The sequence below is a fragment of the Larimichthys crocea genome, chromosome XIII (assembly GCF_000972845.2).
Source record: "Larimichthys crocea isolate SSNF chromosome XIII, L_crocea_2.0, whole genome shotgun sequence".
Taxonomy (NCBI): domain Eukaryota; kingdom Metazoa; phylum Chordata; class Actinopteri; family Sciaenidae; genus Larimichthys; species Larimichthys crocea.
In genome coordinates this window covers 29,043,844-29,069,163 of record NC_040023.1, presented here as the reverse complement: position 1 = coordinate 29,069,163, position 25,320 = coordinate 29,043,844, and the positions used below count along the sequence as shown (strand labels likewise).

General features: G+C 42.8%; 1 protein-coding gene across 4 annotated transcripts in view; it reads left to right on the top strand.

Annotated features, from left to right (window-relative positions):
* Positions 1-25,320, top strand: part of grik2 (glutamate receptor, ionotropic, kainate 2) — a 260,242-nt gene that overhangs the window by 100,889 nt on the left and 134,033 nt on the right. For all 4 annotated transcript variants that reach the window (XM_027286830.1, XM_027286828.1, XM_027286829.1 and 1 more), the window contains one exon: positions 16,918-16,971. In XM_027286830.1, coding sequence (XP_027142631.1) covers positions 16,918-16,971 — 54 coding nt within the window. The remainder of the gene's footprint in view (positions 1-16,917; positions 16,972-25,320) is intronic.

Sequence of the window (25,320 nt, the reverse complement as noted above, 5' to 3'; positions counted from 1 at the left end):
GATTATACACTAATGAAATATTAATATTATATTAAATGGTAAATGGACTGTACTTATATAGCGTCTTTCTAGTCTTCCAACCACTCAAAGCTCTTTACAGTATCTCATTCACCCATTCACACACATTCCAATCTGCCGATCTTCTGATTAAACTAATATAAAAAGTAATGAATATTATTATAACATATATGCACTATGTTTGACTATCATGTAACATTGAGTATGCCCGACAGAGTAGACCTCTACACAACTGCATTCCCATGTAGCCAATTTGACATATAGGACATTTTCAATGAGTAACTCAAGTAAGAAGCATTCATATTTCTCCTACTTAGGATTCATCAAATATTAAGGATAGCATGATTCACCTCCAGCACTCTGTCACTCTCCTGGGGTTTTTAATCAATGCCTGAGTGGTAGATTGCTGGGGAAGGTCAAGTATTCCTTTCATTAATATTGTCAGAGAAAAACCGTGTTAATGGGATGTAATGAACGACGTAACTGCCCTGCTCTGATATTCTCATTAACTTCACACCAGTAACTTAGACATTGTAACTACTCTCAATCAGCTTTTAAACGGACAAACATTCAAAACATTTAAACGTTCACTGGGTGTTCACAATGACTGCATTCAAACTAAGCAACCTCACCATGAGAAATGACTTTTGAGATTTTTCACTGGAGGTACAGCGTAAACCCTTCAAATAATCGACAAAATCAGGCTTCTCATCTCTAGATGTTAATAGTGGATTTTGTCAGTTTAAAGGATGGCGCTAAGCCTGACGTGCTAACCATAGACATATATACATAGACGGCGCATTGAGCGGGTTGGTCGTTGGTCGCGATACGTCAACGGGTCCGCCATATTGGATCGGGCAGATCTGCCGGTAAACTAATAACAGGAAATGGACTGAACTTCATAAAGCGCCTTTCTACAAAGTTCTTTAAGTTAATGTCTCTTATACACCCATTCACACACACACTAATATATCTGGGAAACAAACAGGCACCAAAAACAACGTATGTAACTTTTAAAGTGATGATTATAAATGTTTACTCCTTATGTAAGCACCAAACCAACGTATGTATTTTTCTAATGCTGAGTGTTTACAGCTACTAATGTGTGTAACACTGTTACTGTGATGATAAATATTGAAATATTTATATTTAACATTTAATCTGTGTCTATAATAACCAGATCCTGAAATGTAGATGTGACATGAGGGTTTTCTGAATAAAGAGCACTAACGTGTACATTACACGTGAACACACCATATATATATATATATTATTATATATATATATATTATATATATATATTATACATACACACACACACACAACATACATACATACTACATACACACACAAACACACACACACACACATATATATATTACATACATTTCAGGATCTGGTTATTATAGACACAGATTAAATGTTAAATATAAATATTTCAATATTCATCTCACAGTAACAGTGTTACACACATTAGTAGCTGTAAACACTCAGCATTAGAAAATACATACGTTGGTTTGGTGCTTACATAAGGAGTAAACATTTATATCATCACTTTAAAAGTTACATACGTTGTTTCTGGTGCCTGTTTGTTTCCCAGATATATTGTGTGTGTGGTGAATGGGTGTATAAGAGACATTAACTTAAGAAACTTTGTAGAAAGGCGCTTTATGAAGTTCAGTCCATTTCCTGTTATTAGTTTACGGGCAGATCTGCCCGATCCAATATGGCGGACCCGTTGACGTACGATTCAGCGCTCAATGCGGCGTCTATGTATATATGTCTATGGTGCTAACAGGCTGAGGCTAACACTCGCATCCCAGCCAAAACGTCAGCAAGCATCCTCACTATGTGATGATTCATAGAACATACGATGGAAAGAAAGGAGCGCATCATTAAAATATAGCCTTTCCTTACCTGGTTTAGATTTTTATTCCAGGAACATATGCAAGGGACACAATGGTTCCATTTATGCATTAATGTTTGCATTTTTAATTAACAAGCTGACTTTTTCATGAGAAAAGAACTTAAGAATGTGATGACAGATGAGTTTGGCATGCTGTAACTACTTACTGGTGTCACTACTTACTTTTTTACCCCGGTGATCCATCCCCACAGTTGAACAGTCACTGGCCTAAACTCTGCTTGGTCTAGTCTTGACAACCCCTTTACTTTAAAGTAATGCTAATCACTTCTGTGTGTTTTAAAGTAATTAGCTTAGCATTCTAAAGTTTGCAGCTTTTTCTAATTTGAAAGTAAAATCCAAAGCTTGACAGGACTAAGTAGGGATTCTACATATGGTCTTATTGGGCAATTAATGTTTGTAGGTTTAGTGAAGGCCAATGTACTGGTACCATGTGTCTGAACGCAGTTTAGCATTTTCCATGAATGGACAGAGACGAGAAAGGTGAGGTCAGGTGAACATGTGTAAGCTGGTTAAACTTATAGCTAACATCCACAGAACTCACAATCACAAGCTTGAAAGGTTAATTTCTTTGACCTTTAGTCATCTTATTTATCTTTCGTCAGTGCTAAGCTACTGTTTTGCCTCCATCTTTAGACAAAGCAACTAAACACCTCTAACCCCAAAATTACTACCACATGGATGCGTGGTGTTCTGTGTGACCCCCCGGTGCCAGATACATGGCCGTTCTAGTCTATGTTTCAAACTTAGATTTGAAGTCAGGTTAGGTAGAGGACGGACACAAATGTGAATCTGTCAGAAACGTGCCCGTGGTTGTTTTGGGTTAAGATCTTCTGGTTTGACTGAAAATTGCTTCTTCTTTACAACAACATTCTTCCCAACATGATAAAGTTTTCTTTTAAATTTGCAATTCACTTCTCCTGAACATAAATTTGGACATATGCATATTCCTTGCATTGTTTAATTATTCATGGTCTTGAAGGGAGTAATTCCAGTTCAACTATTCTTTTTTAACTTGGTTAAAAGGCCTAAGCAGCACAGATTGTAAAACCCTCTCGTTCCCTCCCTCTCATTCATGTGAATACGTTTAAAAAAATGCTTCCAGTTGTTTCTGAATGCACCTTTAAGTGGTACAACAAAAGCAAAAGAGTGCTTTTTCAGTTCTGTTGATAGCTTCCATCAATCAAACTGCTATTAAAACTGAACAGGATGGTTTCTCTATTGATGTGTTCTTTTTGTCCATAAGTAATATTAAATATTAATATATAATATATATTGTCTTTACAAGATCCAGGAAATGGCACCATGTGAGTCACCACTGTGTGGGCTGGTCCTCAACACCAAATGCTGGAGGCTTTGTCAAGGTTTCTTACCTGATAGCAGCAGCCATTATTCCATCCTGTCTGTGTAATCATCCCCTCTACAGTCCTAATCTGTGATTCATATTGGTTAAGTGAGTCTCAGCATGGCAGGCAGGACTCTGACACCACCATATAGGACCATACAGCTGGAAGTGAAATGGCACACAGCAGAACACCACACACACACACACACACACCACACACACACCACACACACACACACACACATAGTCTGCATGATAATAGAATAATACAGAGTTAGGTGTTTTGTTGGATTGGGCAAGTGAAACAGAATTAAACATGCTGTTTATTAAGCTGATGGTAGGAGTAGCAAAGGAGTGAGCCATGTCACTGAGTCAATCCTGCTGAGTGCTGCACATGCACAGGACCATCAGTGGTGGGTAATGATAATGTGATGAGCTGTGTTACATGGCATTAGGATGCAAGCAAAACTCCACCTACTGTATGTATCACACTGTTTACTGCAAGTTTGAGGAAGGGGAATAATTAAAAATTTTGATAAATATCACTGAAACGCTGTGACAAGACAATGACAGATAAGTAATTTCTGACCCACTTGCAAGTGAAAACCACATTAATGTTGAACCCTGTCGTATCTTTGCATTGTGGTACACTGGATGTCCTGTCGCCAGCCATGTCTTCAAAGTCTTTCTGGGAGATCACGATGCTTTCACAAGCCAGAGGGGGTAGATAATTTTCTGGTATGTTATTGATTTGGCCAGGGGGTCTCTAGTTGGAAACACCTGGATTACCTCTGTGGTAGACATCCGGGGAGCATCCTCCAAAACAGGGCCCCAACCGTTTAAATTTGCTAGAAGCAGCAGTTCTTCTCCCGACATCTACTCACTGTCTGAGCTACATGCTCTATATCTAAGGAGGAGCCTATGATTCCTATAGTTAACAGTTAGAAACATTGACTGGTGAATTGAGACTTTCTCCTTCCACTTTGGTGAGCTCTGTTACTGAGAAATGTAGATCAGCTTCTTGCACCTTTTACTGGTTGACAGTGCCAATAAAGTGTGTTCCAAACAGAGCCAATACTGGATCATATTACACACCATGTTTGTGTTTTCACACATTCAAATCACCAACATAAGTATCACACCTCACGAGCTGTTCCAAAAATTCTGCAAATAAACAGCAGCTACCAGACAATCTCCCACAACAGCTCCAGCATAGAACTTGTTACTGCAGGGTGACTGCTTTATATGTGTTCTGAAAATGTCCCATATGTCCCACATCTCTAAGAGTCATGCTTTTCCTCTATATTTCTCCACATATGCCAAATATATGAGATGGTTCTGTCTTTTGCTCTATTAACTGTTTTTCTTTTTTGGCGGGTGTTAGTTCTTATCTTTGAGCCTGTGGCTACAGCAGTGTAGCAGAATTATATGCTCTTCACATTACATGGTAATACAGTCGGTAACAGCCACACAAACTGGCAAATGCATATGTGTGCAAAATATGACAAAATATTTTATCTCTCCCTATTCATTATAAAATCTCTCTCTCTCTCTCTCTCTCTCTCTCTCTCTCTCTCTCTCTCTCTCTGTCTGTCACTTTCGTTCTCAGGCTCTCGCCATGGGGATGTGACAGAGTATTATCACTATATCTTCACCACACTGGTAAGTAGAGAAAGAGGCTTTGCTGCACAGTCACTTGTATCAGGTCTAACTCAGAGCTCCATTTCCCATGAAGATTTGTTGCATGCCCAAAAAATGAGACGCTGGCGCCCTTCAATCTTCATTTTCTCAGCTATTCATTATTATTTATTACTTCGATCATTCTTTCCCCCCTTTAATGTGTTCTCCAGAGCCAAGAAAATAATAGCATAGTACTTTATGACATCAAGATAATGTCTTTTCTCTTTTGCTTTATTTTTACTGTTTCCACTTCCTCCTACTTCTTTCAGTCATGTTTGTCCTTTTTTTATCCTTTTCATCTTTTTCCTCTTCCTCCTTCATATTTTGTCACCCTCATGGATGTTTTAAAAGAGCCGGATGTGTCATTCAGCAACAGTGATTCAGCCATTCACTCACACAAAGTGTGGTAGTGAGGTATCAAGGCATGGTTATTGCATCCCAAGGTCCCGTCAACATGTGGATAGAAGCTGGACTGAACTGATGAACATGATTACTGAATGGTGCGCTACTCTTACTGACCATAGCTGCTACAGCTCCCTTTCAACACGGACCACCATTATGAAAAAGATGAATGAACTCAATCCCCAAACTCCCCAAAAAAATACGACTCTTTGGATGTGATTTTTTAAACCATGAAGGTGTTTATTTATATCTTTTTTGATGTAAATCTATTTTTGACTGTGTGCTGAGCAGTAGAGTGCAGGCCACTGCAAGGCCATGGAAAGAGATAATGTGCAGTGTGAAAACCAAGAAGAGTTTTCAGTGTTTACACGGAGAAAGTTTGAGGGACTGCTTAAGATGTTAGCAGATACTTTGTGTAGCCTTGTAATCAAAGAAGAGGCCACAACACAACTGTCCTGAAACTTTCTACAGCAGGGGTTTTCAAATGTGGGATAGTGGGCCTCCCCAAAGAGAACTCAAAAGCAGCCACACCCCCCCACAAATATTACTATTACTTTTTACTACTGTTGTTGATGTTGCTTTGATGTTCCATGAAGGCTTGGAAAAAAGGTTTGAACCATAAATGTCATTCACATCTTTGTAATGTGCTCAATATTTCTTTTAAAAACACTCTTTGTGTATGTTTTTAACATTTTTAAACCACATTTTACATCTGTGTGTTTTTAAACATACTTAAATACATTAAACACATTTTTGTTAAATAATCTTCACTTTTCAACTTCACACAATTTAACTTTTCAACTGATTTTTAAAACTCCTGTTCATCATCCGACACTGCCAGACTATAATGAACATGTCTTCACCAGTGTGGCAGAAGATAACAACAGTTTTAACATCAGTTGTTTGCAAAAGTTGTTCAGGAGGATTCCGAGAGGAGGAAAGAAGACTTCGAGTTTTAAGACGACGCGATGTTTGAAACAAGCGGTATTAAAGAATATGAAGCAGGCAGTAGCAGCTAGCGGTGCTAAGGCTAAAAACAACACGAGTGTGGATGATTGACACCTGTCCCTGTCCACCAATCAGAGTCAGGAGAATCGATTAGTACCGCCCACATTCACACCTTTGACCCACCAATGACGATCCAGAATGAAGTAAACCCAAAGGTGGTATCGCAGCAAGAGGTCTCACTTCACTGTCAAAGCCTCTTTGTCTTTATGTAACAACCAGGAGCTTCATGACTGATTCAAAACTAAAGCAGAGACATAGCAGAGACATTAGCAGAGACATTAGCAGAGACATAGCAGGAGACATTAGCAGGGACATAGCAGGAGACATTAGCAGGAGACATTAGCAGAGACACAGCAGGAGACTTAGCAGAGACATTAGCAGAGACATAGCAGGAGACATAGCAGAGACATAGCAGGAGACATTAGCAGGAGACATTAGCAGAGACATAGCAGGAGACATTAGCAGAGACATAGCAGGAGACATTAGCAGGAGACATTAGCAGAGACATAGCAGGAGACATTAGCAGAGACATTAGCAGAGACATAGCAGGAGACATTAGCAGGAGACATTAGCAGAGACATAGCAGAGACATTAGCAGGAGACATTAGCAGAGACATTAGCAGAGACATAGCAGGAGACATTAGCAGAGACATAGCAGGAGACATTAGCAGAGACATTAGCAGAGACACTAGCAGGAGACATTAGCAGGAGACATTAGCAGGAGACATTAGCAGAGACATAGCAGGAGACATAGCAGGAGACATTAGCAGGAGACATTAGCAGAGACATAGCAGGAGACATTAGCAGAGACATAGCAGGAGACATTAGCAGAGACATTAGCAGAGACATAGCAGGAGACATTAGCAGGAGACAGAGCAGGAGACATTAGCAGAGACATAGCAGGAGACATTAGCAGGCTAGCAGGAGACATAGCAGGAGACGACTTAACAGAGACATAGCAGGAAGACATTAGCAAGACATAGCAGAGACATTACAGAGGACAGAGCAGGAGACTAGCAGAGACATAGCAGGAGACATAGCAGAGACATTAGCAGAGACATAGCGAGACATAGCAGGAGACATTAGCAGGAGGACATTAGCAGAGACATAGCAGGAGACATTAGCAGGAGACATTAGCAGAGACATAGCAGGAGACATTAGCAGAGACATAGCAGGAAGACTAGCAGGAGACTTACACGAGGACATAGCAGGAGACTTAGCAGCAGACATAGCCGAAGACATTAGCAGAGACAGCGAGCAGGAGCCAGGAGCATAATCAGCCAGCGCAGCTCAGCCGGAGCTCTTCCCGCGACCGAGGCATTAGCCAGCAGCACATTGAGGACAACAATAGCAGGCAGACATTAAAGCTAGAGGTGACATTAGGCAGAGACACTTAGCAGAGACATAGCAAGGAGACATTAGCAGGAGGACATTAGCAGGTACATTAGCATGTGCAGACAATTAGCAGAGACATAGGGAAAACATAGCAAAAAGCATAGACATTAGCAGAGACCTATCCACTAGCAGAGACATTAGCAGAAAACGAGCTCAGGAGACTACAGACATTAGCAGAGACATACAGACTTAAGGCAGGAGACATTAGCAGAGACATAGCCGGAGAACAACAAACAAATAGCGAGAGACATTAACGGAGACATAGCAGGAGAACACTAGCGAGACCTTAGCAGGGAAGACAGTAGCAGGAGAGCAACATAGCAGAGACTTAGCAGAGAGACATAGAGGAGACAGTACATAGACACATAGCAGGACTAGATAACCGAGAGAACATGGATCAATCAGCATGAGAGGGACATTAGCAAGGAGACTTATCAGAGACATAGCAAGAGACATTCTGGCAGGAGACATTAGCAGACAGTGATACATTCATACATAGCAAGAGAACATTAGCAGAGACAATACAGAAAATGATAGACATTAGCAAGAAGACATAGCCTGGGAGACATTCGCAGGAACATTAGCAGGAGACATAGGGCGAGACATTAGCATGAGACATTAGCAGAGACATAGGCAGGGACATTACAGAGACATTAGCAGAGGAATATGCAGAGACATTAGCAGAGACATACAGGAGACAATTAGCACGAGAAGTTAGCAAAGATACATAGCAGGAGGACATTAGCAGCTACATGAGACATTAGCAGAGACCTTAGCAGAGACATAGCGGAGACATTAGCAGAGACATTAGCAGAGACACTCGCAGGAGACATTTAGCCGGAGACATTAGCCGGAGACATTAGCAGAGACATTAGCAGGAGACATTAGCAGAGGACATTAGCAGGAGACATAGCAGGAGACATTTAGCAGGATACATTAGCACGACATCGCAGGAGACCATTAGCAGAGAACATTGCAGGACATAGGCAGGAGACATTAGCGAGACAGAGCAGGAGACATTAGCCGAGACATGCAGGAGACATTAGCAGAGACATAGCAGGAGACACACGCAGGAGACATTAACAGCGACATGCAGGAGACATTAGCAGGAGGACATTAGCCGCGACAGAGCCGGAGACCTTAGCAGAGACATAGCAGGAGACATTAACAGAGACATCCAGGAGACATTAGAGACATTAGCAGAGAAATTAGCAGGAGACATTAGCCGAGACCTAGCAGGAGACATTAGCAAGAGACATTAGCGAGCACCTCGCAGGAGACCTTTAGGCAGGAGAATTACAGAGACATAGCAGGGACATTAGCAGAGACCCTTAGCAGAGACCTTAGCAGCGTACAGCGCAGGCACGGACTTAACCGAGACATAGCAGGAGACAGGGAACCACACAGCAGTACACGCAGGAGACCTCTAGCAGGATACATTAGCAGAGGACATAGCAGGAGGACATTAGCCGCAAGACCTTACAGGAGGACATTACTCAGAGTGTTACTATTAGCAGAGATTCATTAGGCTGTTTTTTCGGACATTAGCAGGAGACATTAGCGCGACATTAGCATGAGACACTAGCAGGAAGACATTAGCAGAGACATAAGCAGGAGACATTAGCAGAGACATTAGCATGAGACATCGCAGGAGACATTAGCAGAGACATAGCAGGAGGAATTAGCAGAGACCTAGCAGGAGACATTAGCAGGAAGACATTAGCAGAGACATTAGCAGAAGACTAGCAGGAGTGGAACACTTGCAGAGACGCAGGCGACATTACCAGCGGACATTAGCAGAGACATAGCAGGAGACATTAGCAGATGACATAGCAGTGAGACATAGTCCAGAGATCATTAGCAGAGGACATAGCAGAGACATTAGCAGGAGACATTAGCCGGGACATTAGCCGAGACATAGCAGGAGACATTAGCAGAGACATAGCAGGATACATTAGCAGCGACCCTAGAGAGACCTTAGCCGAGACCATAGCAGGAGACATTAGCCGAGACATTAGCAGAGACATAGCAGAGACATTAGCAGAGTACATTAGCAGAGGGACCCATAGCAGAGGACATAGCAGGAGACATTAGCAGAGACATTGCAGAGGACATAGCAAGAGACATAGCAGAGACATCGCAGGAGACATTACCAGAGACATTAGCAGAGACATAGCAGGAGACATTAGAGAGACATCGCAGGAGACATAGCAGGAGACATTAGCAGAGACATAGCAGGGACCTTAGCAGAGACACTAGGCAGAAGACATAGCAGGAGACATTAGCAGAGACATTAACAGAGACATAGCCGGAGACATTAGCAGAGACAAGCAGGAGACCTTCGCAGAGAATAGCAGGAGGACATTCGCAGAGACATTCGCAGAAGACATAAGCAGAGGACTATTAGCAGGAGACATAGCAGGAGACATTTACCAGAGACATTCGCAGAGACCTATAGCAGGACGAATTAGCAGAGACATTTATCAGGCCATAGCAGGAGACCTTAGCAGAGACATAGCAGGAGACATGCAGGGAGACATTAGCGGACATAGCAGGGCGACAAGCAAGAGACTTAAGCAGGAGGACCTTAGCAGAGGACCTTCGCCACGCACGACACACTAGCAGAGACATAGCAGGAGGACATTAGCCAGAGACATTAGCAGAGACATGCAGGAGACATTAGCAGACGCACAGCGACAGCAGAGCACATAGCAGAGCATGCAGAAGACATAGCAGAGCCATAGCAGAGACATTAGCAGAGACCTTAGCAGGAGAACCTAGCAGAGGCATAGCAAGGAGGACATTACCAGGCCATTAGCAGAGGACATCGCAGAGACATTAGCAAGACATTAGCAGGCGACCTAGCAGGAGACATTCCCAGAGGGACATTACTCCAGAGGACATAGCAGGAGACATAGCAGGACATTAGCAGAGGACATAGCAGGAGACATTAGCAGAGACATCGCCGGAGACATTCGCAGAGGACATTAGCAGGGGAGACATTAGCCGAGACATTAGCAGAGACATAGCAGGCGGACATTAGCGAGACATTAGCAGAGGAATAGCAGGCGACATTCGCAGAGGACATTAGCAAGCCGCGCAGGACGACATTAGCGAGAGCGCAGGAGACCATTGCAAGACCTTAGCAGGAGACCATTCGCAGAGGGACAGAGCAGGAGACATTAGCAGAGACATAGCAGGAGACATTAGCAGAGGACATTAGCAGGAGACATAGCAGAGGACCTAGCAGGAGACATTACAGAGCCATTAGCAGACATAGCAGGAGAATTAGCAGAGACATAGCAGGAGACATAGCAGAGACATTAGCAGAGACATAGCAGAGACATTAGCAGAGACATTAGCAGGAGACATTAGCAGTAGCACACAGCAGAGGACACTCGCAGAGGACATAGCCGGAGACATTCGGCAGATGGACATTCGCAGAGACATAGCAGGCGATTAGAAGAAGACAGAGGAGGAGACATTACAGAGACATAGCAGGAGACATTAGCAGGAGGAAATAGCAGGAGACATTAGCAGAGGACATAGGCAGGAGACAAGCAGAGACATAGCAGGAGGACATTAGCAGAGACATTAGGCAGATGCACATAGAGGGAGACATTAGCAGAGGGACAGAGGCAGGAGACAATTAGCAGGAGGACATAGCAGGAGACATTAGCAGAGGACATATCAGGCCGCACAGATGAGGGGACATAGCAGGGACATTACCAGAGACATTAGCAGAGACATAGCAGGAGACATTTTAGCAGAGACATTAGCGAGCAACATAGCAGAGAACATTCGCAGAGACACAGCATGAGCATTAGCATGATTTTTTTTACTATTAGCAGGAGACATTAGCAGATTTTTGACCCCCACACGCAGAGACATAAGCAGGAGGGACATAGCCAGAGGGACATTAGCAGAGGACATAGCAGGAAGACATTAGAGAGACATTAGCAGAGACAGAGCAGGAGACCTTAGCCGAGCCATTCGCAGGAGGGACATTAGAGAGGACCACTAGCAGAGACCCATGTAAGAGACATAGGCAGGATACATTAGCAAGAACATAGCAGGAGACATAGACAGGAGAACATTAGCAGAGACAGAGCAGGAGACATTGCAGATGACAAGCAGGAGACATTAGCAGAACATTAGCAGGAGAATCGCAGGCGACATTAGCAGAGTACCATAGCAGAGACATAGCAGGCGACAATTAGCAGAGACCTTCGCAGAGACATAGCAGGAGGGACATTAGCAGAACATTTAAGCAGAGACTATAGAGGAGAATTAGCAGAGGACATACGCAGGAGGACACTAGCCGAGACTTAGCAGGAGACATTAGCAGAGACATAGCAGGAGACATTAGCAGAGACTTAGCAGTAGGACATAGCCAGGAGACATTAGCAGAGACATTGGCAGGAAGCCATAGCAGGAGACATAGCAGGAGACATAGCCAGGAGACATTGCAGAGACTGTGCTAATGTTTTGTTGCTCCTCTTTGGGGCTAGCTCGCTAGTTTTCATCGCACAGTTGAGACAACATCTCTTTGTAAGATATATTTTTATTTTTCCGCGCTGCGCCTCCCCTGAAGTTCCCTCTGGCGCCCCCCAAGGGAGGCGGCCTCACACTTTGAAAACCTCTGCCTCTAAGCTTTTAATCAACCTACTCTGCACCCTTAAGACAGTGCCTTTTTTTTCCAAACATATGACACACCTTCTTGAACCCTATCTGTCAAAACCACCTTGAATATAAATTATACCTTCTTATTTCTCTCTTGTCCATCTGATATTACTATAATTTTCCCAAATGTCTGAATGTCAACTGGAGGAAGCATAGCTCAATGATGGTGATGACCACTGGATGATGGACTTTTGGTTCAGTCTGCTTTGCATAAAACGTCTACACTGCAGTTATGTTTTGTAGCCAATATCTTTATAATTTAGATTTGTACCGAAAGCAAACAGACCAATCTGCCCGGATACATCTGGAACATTGTTTGCTGAGCCTCATCATGAATTACCACTGTGACCTTTTTTGGGAAAAACAGCACACAACCGGGTGGTTTACAGGCCCGGATAAGACTCAGCACTTCAATCTGAGGCCATGGTTCTCTGCCCAGGAAAACAGTGGAATGCTCCCTCTGATTTGGGAGTGAGTTGCCCAAATAAAGGAGTTTAAGTATATCGGGGACTTGTTTCAGGAGTGACTGGAAAACTGAACGGCGATGGCCAGGGCAGAATGGTGCCAGCGTCAGCCAGTAATGTTGACAATGTTACGGACTGTTGTGGGGAAGAGGGAGCTAAGCCGGAAATTGCATGAAGATAGGATGAGGAGTCCAGATATCGGGAGGAAGTGGAGAAGAGCTACTGGTTCCTTTCTTATTAAACGGACCAGCTGAGGTCGGTTTGGGCATTCTGATCAAGGATGCCTCCTGGGGCCTTCCTTTGGAGGTGTTCCGTTTCCCATCCAACTGGCAGGAGACCCCGGGGCAGGACCCAGAACTTTCCTCCTCAGAGCCCTGTAATAAAACAAGTCCAAAATAGATCCCTGACCTCCAAATATTTTCTAGGATCAGTTTTAGTGTTCTACTCTTCAGCACTGAGAGTTCCTTTTTTATATATATATATACACATACATATATATATATACATTTCAGGATGTGGTTATTATAGACACAGATTAAATGTTAAATATAAATATTTCAATATTTATCATCACAGTAACAGTGTTACACACATTAGTAGCTGTAAACACTCAGCATTAGAAAAATACATACGTTGGTTTGGTGCTTACATAAGGAGTAAACATTTATAATCATCACTTTAAAAGTTACATACGTTGTTTTTGGTGCCTGTTTGTTTCCCAGATATATTAGTGTGTGTGTGAATGGGTGTATAAGAGACATTAACTTAAAGAACTTTGTAGAAAGGCGCTTTATGAAGTTCAGTCCATTTCCTGTTATTAGTTTACGGGCAGATCTGCCCGATCCAATATGGCGGACCCGTTGACGTACGATTCAGCGCTCAATGCGGCGTCTATGTATATATGTCTATGGTGCTAACAGGCTGAGGCTAACACTAGCCATCCCAGCCAAAACGTCAGCAAGCATCCTCACTATGTGATGATTCATAGAACATACAGATGGAAAGAAAGGAGCGCATCATTAAAATATAGCCTTTCCTTACCTGGTTTAGATTTTTATTCCAGGAACATATGCAAGGGACACAATGGTTCCATTTATGCATTAATGTTTGCATTTTTAATTAACAAGCTGACTTTTTCATGAGAAAAGAACTTAAGAATGTGATGACAGATGAGTTTGGCATGCTGTAACTACTTACTGTGTCACTACTTACTTTTTTACCCCGGTGATCCATCCCCACAGTTGAACAGTCACTGGCCTAAACTCTGCTTGGTCTAGTCTTGACAAGCCCCTTTACTTTTAAAGTAATGCTAATCACTTCTGTGTGTTTTAAAGTAATTAGCTTAGCATTCTAAAGTTTGCAGCTTTTTCATAATTTGAAAGTAAAATCCAAAGCTTGACAGGACTAAGTAAGGGATTCTACGTATGGTCTTATTGGGCAATTAATGTTTGTAGGTTTAGTGAAGGCCAATAGTACTGGTACCATGTGTCTGAACGCAGTTTAGCATTATTCCATAAATGGACAGAGACGAGAAAGGTGAGGTCAGGTGAACATGTGTAAGCTGGTTAAACTTATAGCTAACATCCACAGAACTCACAATCACAAGCTTGAAAGGTTAATTTCTTTGACCTTTAGTCATCTTATTTATCTTTCGTCAGTGCTAAGCTACTGTTTTGCCTTCAGTCTTTAGACAAAGCAACTAAACACCTCTAACCCCAAAATTACTACCACATGGATGCGTGGTGTTCTGTGTGACCCCCCGGTTGCCAGATACATGGCCGTTCTAGTCTATGTTTCAAACTTAGATTTGAAGTCAGGTTAGGTAGAGGACGGACACAAATGTGAATCTGTCAGAAACGTGCCCGGTGGTTGTTTTGGGTTAAGATCTTCTGGTTTGACTGAAAATTGCTTCTTCTTTACAAACACATTCTTCCCAACATGATAAAGTGTTCTTTTAAATTTGCAATTCACTTCTCCTGAACATAAATTTGGACAATATGCATATTCCTTGCATTGTTTAATTATTCATGGTCTTGAAGGGAGTAATTCCAGTTCAACTATTCTTTTTTTAACTTGGTTAAAAGGCCTAAGCAGCACAGATTGTAAAACCCTCTCGTTCCCTCCCTCTCATTCATGTGAATACAGTTAAAAAAAATGCTTCCAGTTGTTTCTGAATGCACCTTTAAGTGGTACAACAAAAGCAAAAGAGTGCTTTTTCAGTTCTGTTGATAGCTTCCATCAATCAAACTGCTATTAAAACTGAACAGGATGGTTTCTCTATTGATGTGTTCTTTTTGTCCATAAGTAATATTAAAAAAAAATATATATATATATGTCTTTACAAGATCCAGGAAATGGCACCATGTGAGTCACCACTGTGTGGGCTGGTCCTCAAACCAAATGCTGGAGGCTTTGTCAAGGTTTCTTACCTGATAGCAGCAGCCATTATTCCTTCCTGTCTGTGTAATCATCCCCTCTACAGTCCTAATCTGTGATTCATATTGGTTAAGTGAGTCTCAGCATGGCAGGCAGGACTCTGACACCACCATATAGGACCATACAGCTGGAAGTGAGATGGCACACAGCCAGAACACACACAAACACACACACACACACACACACACACACACACACATAGTCTGCATGATAATAGAATAATACAGAGTTAGGTGTTTTGTTGGATTGGGCAAGTGAAACAGAATTAAACACGCTGTTTTATAAAGCTGATGGTAGGAGTAGCAAAGGAGTGAGCCATGTCACTGAGTCAATCCTGCTGAGTGCTGCACATGCACAGGACCATCAGTGGTGGGTAATGATAATGTGTATGAGCTGTGTTACATGGCATTAGGATGCAAGCAAAACTCCACCTACTGTATGTATCACACTGTTTACTGCAAGTTTGAGGAAGGGGAATAATTAAAAATTTTGATAAATATCACTGAAACGCTGTGACAAGACAATGACAAGATAAGTAATTTCTGACCCACTTGCAAGTGAAAACCACATTAATGTTGAACCCTGTCGTATCTTTGCATTGTGGTACACTGGATGTCCATGTCGCCAGCCATGTCTTCAAAGTCTTTCTGGGAGATCACGATGCTTTCACAAGCCAGAGGGGGTAGATAATCTTTCTGGTATGTTATTGATTTGGCCAGGGGGTTGCTTCCAGTTGGAAACACCTGGATTACCTCTGTGGTAGACATCCGGGGAGCATCCTCCAAAACAGAGGCCCCAACCGTCTAAATTTGCTAGAAGCAGCAGTTCTTCTCCGACATTCTACTCACTGTCTGAGCTACATGCTCTATATCTAAGGAGGAGCCTATGATTCCTATAGTTAACAGTTAGAACATTGACTGGTGAATTGAGACTTTCTCCTTCCACTTTGGTGAGCTCTGTTACTGAGAAATGTAGATCAGCTTCTTGCACCTTTTACTGGTTGACAGTGCCAATAAAGTGTGTTCCAAACAGAGCCAATACTGGATCATATTACACACCATGTTTGTGTTTTCACACATTCAAATCACCAACATAAGTATCACACCTCACGAGCTGTTCCAAAAATTCTGCAAATAAACAGCAGCTACCAGACAATCTCCCACAACAGCTCCAGCATAGAACTTGTTACTGCAGGGTGACTGCTTTATATGTGTTTCTGAAAATGTCCCATATGTCCCACATCTATAGAGTCATGCTTTATCCTCTATATTTCTCCACATATGCCAAATATATGAGATGGTGTTCTGTCTTTTGCTCTATTTAACTGTTTTTTTGGCGGGTGTTAGTTTCTTATCTTTGAGCCTGTGGCTACAGCAGTGTAGCAGAATATATATGCTTCTTCACATTACATGGTAATACAGTCGGTAATACAGCCACACAAACTGGCAAATGCATATGTGTGCAAAATATGACAAAATATTTTATCTGCCTCCCTATTCATTTATAAATCTCTCTCTCTCTCTCTCTCTCTCTCTCTCTCTGTCTGTCACTTTCGTTCTCAGGCTCTCGCCATGGGGATGATGACAGAGTATTATCACTATATCTTCACCACACTGGTAAGTAGAGAAAGAGGCTTTGCTGCACAGTCACTTTGTCATCAGGTCTAACTCAGAGCTCCATATTCCCATGAAGATTTGTTGCATGCCCAAAAAATGAGACGCTGGCGCCCTTCAATCTTCATTTTCTCAGCTATTCATTTTATATTTATTACTTCGGATCATTCTTTCCCCCCTTTAATGTGTTCTCCAGAGCCAAAGAAAATAATAGCATAGTACTTTATGACATCAAGATAATGTCTTTTCTCTTTTGCTTTATTTTTACTGTTTCCACTTCTTTGTGGTTTTCTTCCCTTTCTTCCTCCTACTTCTTTCAGTCATGTTTGTCCTTTTTTTATTCCTTTTCATCTTTTTCCTCTTCCTCCTTCATATTTTGTCACCCTCATGGATGTTTTAAAAGAGCCGGATGTGTCATTCAGCAACAGTGATTCAGCCATTCACTCACACACAGTGTGGTAGTGAGGTATCAAGGCATGGTTTATGCATCCCAAGGTCCCTTCAACATGTGGATAGAAGCTGGACTGAACTGATGAACATGATTACTGAATGGTGCGCTACTCTTACTGAGCCATAGCTGCTACAGCTCTCCTTTCAACACGGACCACCATTATGAAAAAGATGAATGAACATCAATCCCCAAACTCCCCAAAAAAAAATGACTCTTTGGATAGTGATTTTTATAAACCATGAAGGTGTTATATTTATATCTTTTTTGATGTAAATCTATTTTTGACTGTGTGCTGAGCAGTAGAGTGCAGGCCACTGCAAGGCCATGGAAAGAGATAATGTGCAGTGTGAAAACCAAGAAGAGTTTTCAGTGTTTACACGGAGAAAGTTTGAGGGACTGCTTAAGATGTTAGCAGATACTTTGCTGTAGCCTTGTAATCAAAGAAGAGGCCACAACACAACTGTCCTGAAACTTTCTACAGCAGGGGTTTTCAGAGTGTGGGATAGTGGGCCTCCCCAAAGAGAACTCAAAAGCAGCCACACCCCCCCACAAATATTACTATTACTTTTTACTACTGTTGTTGATGTTGCTTTGAATGTTCCATGAAGGCTTGGAAAAAAGGTTTGAACAATAAATGTCATTCACATCTTTGTGAATGTGCTCAAATATTTCTTTTAAAAACAATCTTTGTGTATGTTTTTAACATTTTTAAACCACATTTTAACATCTGTGTGTTTTTAAACATACTTAAATACATTAAACACATTTTTGTTAAATAAATCTTCACTTTTCAACTTCACACAATTTAACTTTTCAACTGATTTTTTTAAACTCATGTTCATCATCCGACATTGGCAGGACCCAAGCCTGGCCCCGTCTCTGCCAGACTAATAATGAACATGTCTTCACCAGTGTGGCAGAAGATAACAACAGTTATTAGTGACGAGTGCCTACGACACTCGTCAACTACTCACATGGCATTATTATTCATTTTCCGCCCTTTTTCGAACATTAATGCGGCCCGCAGCGGTGAGAGGACCCCAACAAATTATATATCAAAACGTGCGTCTTGATCCCGAATCGAGTGCTATTACTTTTCTAAGAGATTCGCGTGTTTTTCGCGAATTTATTCTGGAAAAACTGTGAAAAATTTCCCATAGGGAATGAATGGGGAGGCCTGAAAAAAAGTACATTTCAACAGACATTTTCAACAATGAACTGCTCTGGCATACTTTAACCGAGAGACTGCATTTGAACTTTAAAACGGAGGTATGCTTCCCTTATCTTCAGGGATTCACGACACTCATCGACAGCTTTTACCGTTTTTAAACTATCAAGGCTCAAAGTTGAGCAGGTTTTTAGTCAAATTTCTGGGTTTATAATGGGTGTGTATGTGGCGGAATGTTTGTGCTAGAGTGGATGACATTATCAGCTTGAGTGAGGAGCAGGGAGAAAAATCAGTGAAAAAATAAAACGTATTCGACTACCGTGGCCTCAAATGCCCCACTACAGACATGATTATCCCCTCAAATGTAGGAAAATTCGAGGTGATCGCAGTGATAACACTGTTGAAGCTGTCTCTTTTATAGTTTTGGCTCCATACAGGCCAACTGATCGAGTACTCCCATCCTCAGCCTCATTCACTGCCATGTTAAAAAAGGAGGGAAATTTTCTTAAGGAAGGCAGAAGTAGCGTTTCTCTCTCTTGCTCTTGAGGACACATTTCTTCATTTATCGACACAAAATAACTATGTAAAACGATCAGGAAGGGCACGCGATGTCCCCAGTTATGTCGGTTCAATGATTGGAAATACGGTTTGGCCATAGAGCCCTCCTCTTCGAGGGCTGGTCTCAGCATTTTCCCTCTCTCTCTGTCAGGATTTTCAACTGCCGTTCCAACTGACAACAGTTGCAGCAGCCCAGTGGCCATTTGAGCAGTTATTGGCTTCATTTGAACTTGTCTGTGTAAAATGGCCGACAGAGACAGCAGAGCAGCTAGCACATTAGCGCTAGCTGTAAAGACATGCTAACTGCTAACATTAGCAGCCAATGCTAAAATTAATGCAAATGCTAACATACTAATTAACATTAGCCACTAAAAATTAAAGACATGGTATTTGTTAACATGCTAATGTCAATTGCTTGCGCGGCAGCGCTAGCTGCTCCTGTGTCTAAATAAACATGTTAAAAATGACTGTTTGAGGTGTGCTTTTTGAATACAGACCCCCAGCAACAGCCCACTCGTCACTCTCAAAATTTCTGCGGGAATTTTCTAGTTAACATCAGTTGTTTGCAAAAGTTGTTCAGGAGGATTCCGAGAGGAGGAAAGAAGACTTTGAGTTTTAAGACGACGCGATGTTTGAAACAAGCGGTATTAAAGAATATGAAGCAGCAGGTAGCAGCTAGCGGTGCTAAGGCTAAAACAACACAGAGTGTGGATGATTGACACCTGTCACCTGTCGACCAATCAGAGTCAGGAGAATCGATTAGTACCGCCCACATTCACCTTTGACCCACCAATGACGCTCCAGAATGAAGTAAACCCAAAGGTGGTATATCGCAGCAAGAGGTCTCACTTCACTGTCAAAGCTGCTATGTCCTCTGCAATGTCTCTGCTCTGTCTTGCTAATGTCTCCTGCTCTGTCTCTGCTCTATGTCTTCTGCTATGTCTTGCTAATGTCTCTGCTAATTGTCTCACTGCTATGTCTCTGCTAGTGCTCTGCTAATGTCTTGCTAATGTCTCCTGCTAATGTCTCTGCTAAATGTCTCCTGCTATGTCTCTGCTAAGTCTCCTGATTGTCTCCTGCTATGTCTCTGCTAATGTCTCCTGCTATGTCTCTGCTAATGTCTCTGCTAATTGTCTCCTGCATGTCTCTGCTATTGTCTCTGGTAATGTCTCTGCCTATGTCTTGCTAATGTCTCTGCTAAATGTCTCCTGCTATGTCTCTGCTACTGTTCTCCTGTATGTCTCTGCTAATGTCTCTGCTAATGTCTCCTGCTATGTCTCTGCCTAATGTCTCCTGCTATGTCTCTGTTAATGTCTCTGCTAATGTCTCCTGCTATGTCTCTGCTAGTGTCTCTGCTAATGCTCCTGCTACTGTCTCCTGCTTATGTCTCTGCTAATGTCTCTGCTAATGTCTCCTGCTATGTCTCTGCTAATGTCTCCTGCTATTTCTCCTGCTCTGTCTCTGCTTAATGTCTCTGCATGTCTCTGCTATGTTCTGGTAATGTCTCCTGCTATGTCTCTGCTAATGTCTCCTGCTATGTCTCTGCTAATGTCTCCTGCTATGTCTCTGCCTACTGTCTCTGCCTAATGTCTCCTGCTAATGTCTCTGCTATGTCTCTGCTCTAATGTCTCTGCTAATGTTCTCTGCTATGTCTCTGCTAATGTCTCTGCTAATGTTCGCAATGTCTCCTGCTTAGTCTCTTCTAATGTCTTCCCTCATGTCTCTGCTAAGTCTCTGCTATGGTCTCCTGCTAATGTCTCTGCTTATGTCTCTGCTAATGTCTTGCTCATGTCTCTGCTATTGTCTCTGCTAATTTCCTGCTATGTCTCTGCTAATGTCTCTGGTAATGTCTCCTGCTATGTCTCTGCTAATGTCTCCCTGCTATGGTCTCTGCTAATGTCTCTGCTAATGTCTCCTGCTAATGTCTCCTGCTATGTCTCTGCCTAATGGTCCTCTGCTAATGTCTCTGCTATGTCTCCTGCTATGTCTCCTGCAATGTGTCTCCTGCTATGGCTCTCCATGTCTATATGTCCTCCTGCTATGTCTCCTGCTAATGTCTTCTGCTATGTCTCCTGCGTAGTCTCTCGGCAATGTCCTCCTGCTAGTCTCTGCTAGTCATCCGCTAGTCTCTGCTATGTCCTCTGGTATGTCAAGTTCTCCTGCTATGTCTGCTGCTCTAATGTCTCCCTTGCTATGGTCTCGCATGGTCTCTGCTAATGTCCTGCTATGTCTCTCTGCATGTTCTCATGCTAAGTCTCCTGCTATGTCTCTGCTAAGTCTCTGCTATGGCCTCCTGCTATGGTCCTCGGCTAAATGTCTCCCTGCTAATGTCTCCTGCTAATTTCTTCCCTGCTATGTCTCTGCTTAATGTCTCTGCTAAATGTCTTCCTGCTATGTCTTGCTAATGTCTCCTGCTATGTCTCTGCTAATTTCTCCTGCTAGTGTCTCCGCTAAATTGTCTCTGCTAATGTCTCGCTAATGTTCTCCTGCTAATGTCTCTGCTAATGTCTCCTGCTATGTCTCTGCTAATGTCTCTGCTAATGTCTCCTGCTATGTCTCTGCTAATGTCTCCTGCTAATGTCTCTGCTATGTCTCTGCAATGTCTCTGCTCATGTTCTGCTAATGTCTGCTATGTCCTCTGCAATGTCTCTGCTCTGTCTTGCTAATGTCTCCTGCTCTGTCTCTGCTCTATGTCTTCTGCTATGTCTTGCTAATGTCTCTGCTAATTGTCTCACTGCTATGTCTCTGCTAGTGCTCTGCTAATGTCTTGCTAATGTCTCCTGCTAATGTCTCTGCTAAATGTCTCCTGCTATGTCTCTGCTAAGTCTCCTGATTGTCTCCTGCTATGTCTCTGCTAATGTCTCCTGCTATGTCTCTGCTAATGTCTCTGCTAATTGTCTCCTGCATGTCTCTGCTATTGTCTCTGGTAATGTCTCTGCCTATGTCTTGCTAATGTCTCTGCTAAATGTCTCCTGCTATGTCTCTGCTACTGTTCTCCTGTATGTCTCTGCTAATGTCTCTGCTAATGTCTCCTGCTATGTCTCTGCCTAATGTCTCCTGCTATGTCTCTGTTAATGTCTCTGCTAATGTCTCCTGCTATGTCTCTGCTAGTGTCTCTGCTAATGCTCCTGCTACTGTCTCCTGCTTATGTCTCTGCTAATGTCTCTGCTAATGTCTCCTGCTATGTCTCTGCTAATGTCTCCTGCTATTTCTCCTGCTCTGTCTCTGCTTAATGTCTCTGCATGTCTCTGCTATGTTCTGGTAATGTCTCCTGCTATGTCTCTGCTAATGTCTCCTGCTATGTCTCTGCTAATGTCTCCTGCTATGTCTCTGCCTACTGTCTCTGCCTAATGTCTCCTGCTAATGTCTCTGCTATGTCTCTGCTCTAATGTCTCTGCTAATGTTCTCTGCTATGTCTCTGCTAATGTCTCTGCTAATGTTCGCAATGTCTCCTGCTTAGTCTCTTCTAATGTCTTCCCTCATGTCTCTGCTAAGTCTCTGCTATGGTCTCCTGCTAATGTCTCTGCTTATGTCTCTGCTAATGTCTTGCTCATGTCTCTGCTATTGTCTCTGCTAATTTCCTGCTATGTCTCTGCTAATGTCTCTGGTAATGTCTCCTGCTATGTCTCTGCTAATGTCTCCCTGCTATGGTCTCTGCTAATGTCTCTGCTAATGTCTCCTGCTAATGTCTCCTGCTATGTCTCTGCCTAATGGTCCTCTGCTAATGTCTCTGCTATGTCTCCTGCTATGTCTCCTGCAATGGTCGCCTGCTATGCTCCTGCAATGCTCTAGCTAATGTCCTCCTGCTATGTCTCCTGCTAATGTCTTCTGTATGTCTCTGCGTAAGTCTCTCGGCAATGTCTCCCCTTCTAGTACTCTGCTAGTCGGATCCGCTAGCCTGCTATGTCCTCTGCATGTCGAAGTCTCCTGCTATGTCCTTGCTGTCTCAATGTCTCCCTGCTATGGTCTCTGGCATTGTCTCTGCTAATGTCCCTGCTATGTCTCCTGCAGATTCTCTCTAAGTCCTCCTGCTATGTCTCCTGCTAAGTCTCCTGCTAGTGGTCCTCCTGCTATGGTCCTCGCTAATGTCTCCCTGCTAATGTCTCCTGCTAATTTCTTCCCTGCTATGTCTCTGCTTAATGTCTCTGCTAAATGTCTTCCTGCTATGTCTTGCTAATGTCTCCTGCTATGTCTCTGCTAATTTCTCCTGCTAGTGTCTCCGCTAAATTGTCTCTGCTAATGTCTCGCTAATGTCTCCTGCTAATGTCTCTGCTAATGTCTCCTGCTATGTCTCTGCTAATGTCTCTGCTAATGTCTCCTGCTATGTCTCTGCTAATGTCTCCTGCTAATGTCTCTGCTATGTCTCTGCAATGTCTCTGCTCATGTTCTGCTAATGTCTGCTATGTCCTCTGCAATGTCTCTGCTCTGTCTTGCTAATGTCTCCTGCTCTGTCTCTGCTCTATGTCTTCTGCTATGTCTTGCTAATGTCTCTGCTAATTGTCTCACTGCTATGTCTCTGCTAGTGCTCTGCTAATGTCTTGCTAATGTCTCCTGCTAATGTCTCTGCTAAATGTCTCCTGCTATGTCTCTGCTAAGTCTCCTGATTGTCTCCTGCTATGTCTCTGCTAATGTCTCCTGCTATGTCTCTGCTAATGTCTCTGCTAATTGTCTCCTGCATGTCTCTGCTATTGTCTCTGGTAATGTCTCTGCCTATGTCTTGCTAATGTCTCTGCTAAATGTCTCCTGCTATGTCTCTGCTACTGTTCTCCTGTATGTCTCTGCTAATGTCTCTGCTAATGTCTCCTGCTATGTCTCTGCCTAATGTCTCCTGCTATGTCTCTGTTAATGTCTCTGCTAATGTCTCCTGCTATGTCTCTGCTAGTGTCTCTGCTAATGCTCCTGCTACTGTCTCCTGCTTATGTCTCTGCTAATGTCTCTGCTAATGTCTCCTGCTATGTCTCTGCTAATGTCTCCTGCTATTTCTCCTGCTCTGTCTCTGCTTAATGTCTCTGCATGTCTCTGCTATGTTCTGGTAATGTCTCCTGCTATGTCTCTGCTAATGTCTCCTGCTATGTCTCTGCTAATGTCTCCTGCTATGTCTCTGCCTACTGTCTCTGCCTAATGTCTCCTGCTAATGTCTCTGCTATGTCTCTGCTCTAATGTCTCTGCTAATGTTCTCTGCTATGTCTCTGCTAATGTCTCTGCTAATGTTCGCAATGTCTCCTGCTTAGTCTCTTCTAATGTCTTCCCTCATGTCTCTGCTAAGTCTCTGCTATGGTCTCCTGCTAATGTCTCTGCTTATGTCTCTGCTAATGTCTTGCTCATGTCTCTGCTATTGTCTCTGCTAATTTCCTGCTATGTCTCTGCTAATGTCTCTGGTAATGTCTCCTGCTATGTCTCTGCTAATGTCTCCCTGCTATGGTCTCTGCTAATGTCTCTGCTAATGTCTCCTGCTAATGTCTCCTGCTATGTCTCTGCCTAATGGTCCTCTGCTAATGTCTCTGCTATGTCTCCTGCTATGTCTCTGCTAATTGTCTCCTGCTATGGCTCTCAATGTCTCGCTATGTCTCCTGCTAATGTCTTCCTGCTAATGTCTTCTGTATGTCTCCTGCTAGTCTCTCGCTAATGTCCCTCCTTCTAGTACTCTGCTAGTTGATCCGCTAGCTCTGCTAATGTCCTCTGCTTGTCAATGTTCTCCTGCTATGTGCTTGCTAGGTCCTGCAATGTCTCCCTGCTATGGTCTCTGCAATTAGGTCTCTGCTAATGTTCCTGCTAATGTCCTCTGCGATGATGTCTCTGCTAAGTCTCCTGCTATGTCTCTGCTAAGGTCTGTGCTATGGCTCCTGCTATGGTCCGGCTAAATGTCTCCCTGCTAATGTCTCCTGCTAATTTCTTCCCTGCTATGTCTCTGCTTAATGTCTCTGCTAAATGTCTTCCTGCTATGTCTTGCTAATGTCTCCTGCTATGTCTCTGCTAATTTCTCCTGCTAGTGTCTCCGCTAAATTGTCTCTGCTAATGTCTCGCTAATGTTCTCCTGCTAATGTCTCTGCTAATGTCTCCTGCTATGTCTCTGCTAATGTCTCTGCTAATGTCTCCTGCTATGTCTCTGCTAATGTCTCCTGCTAATGTCTCTGCTATGTCTCTGCAATGTCTCTGCTCATGTTCTGCTAATGTC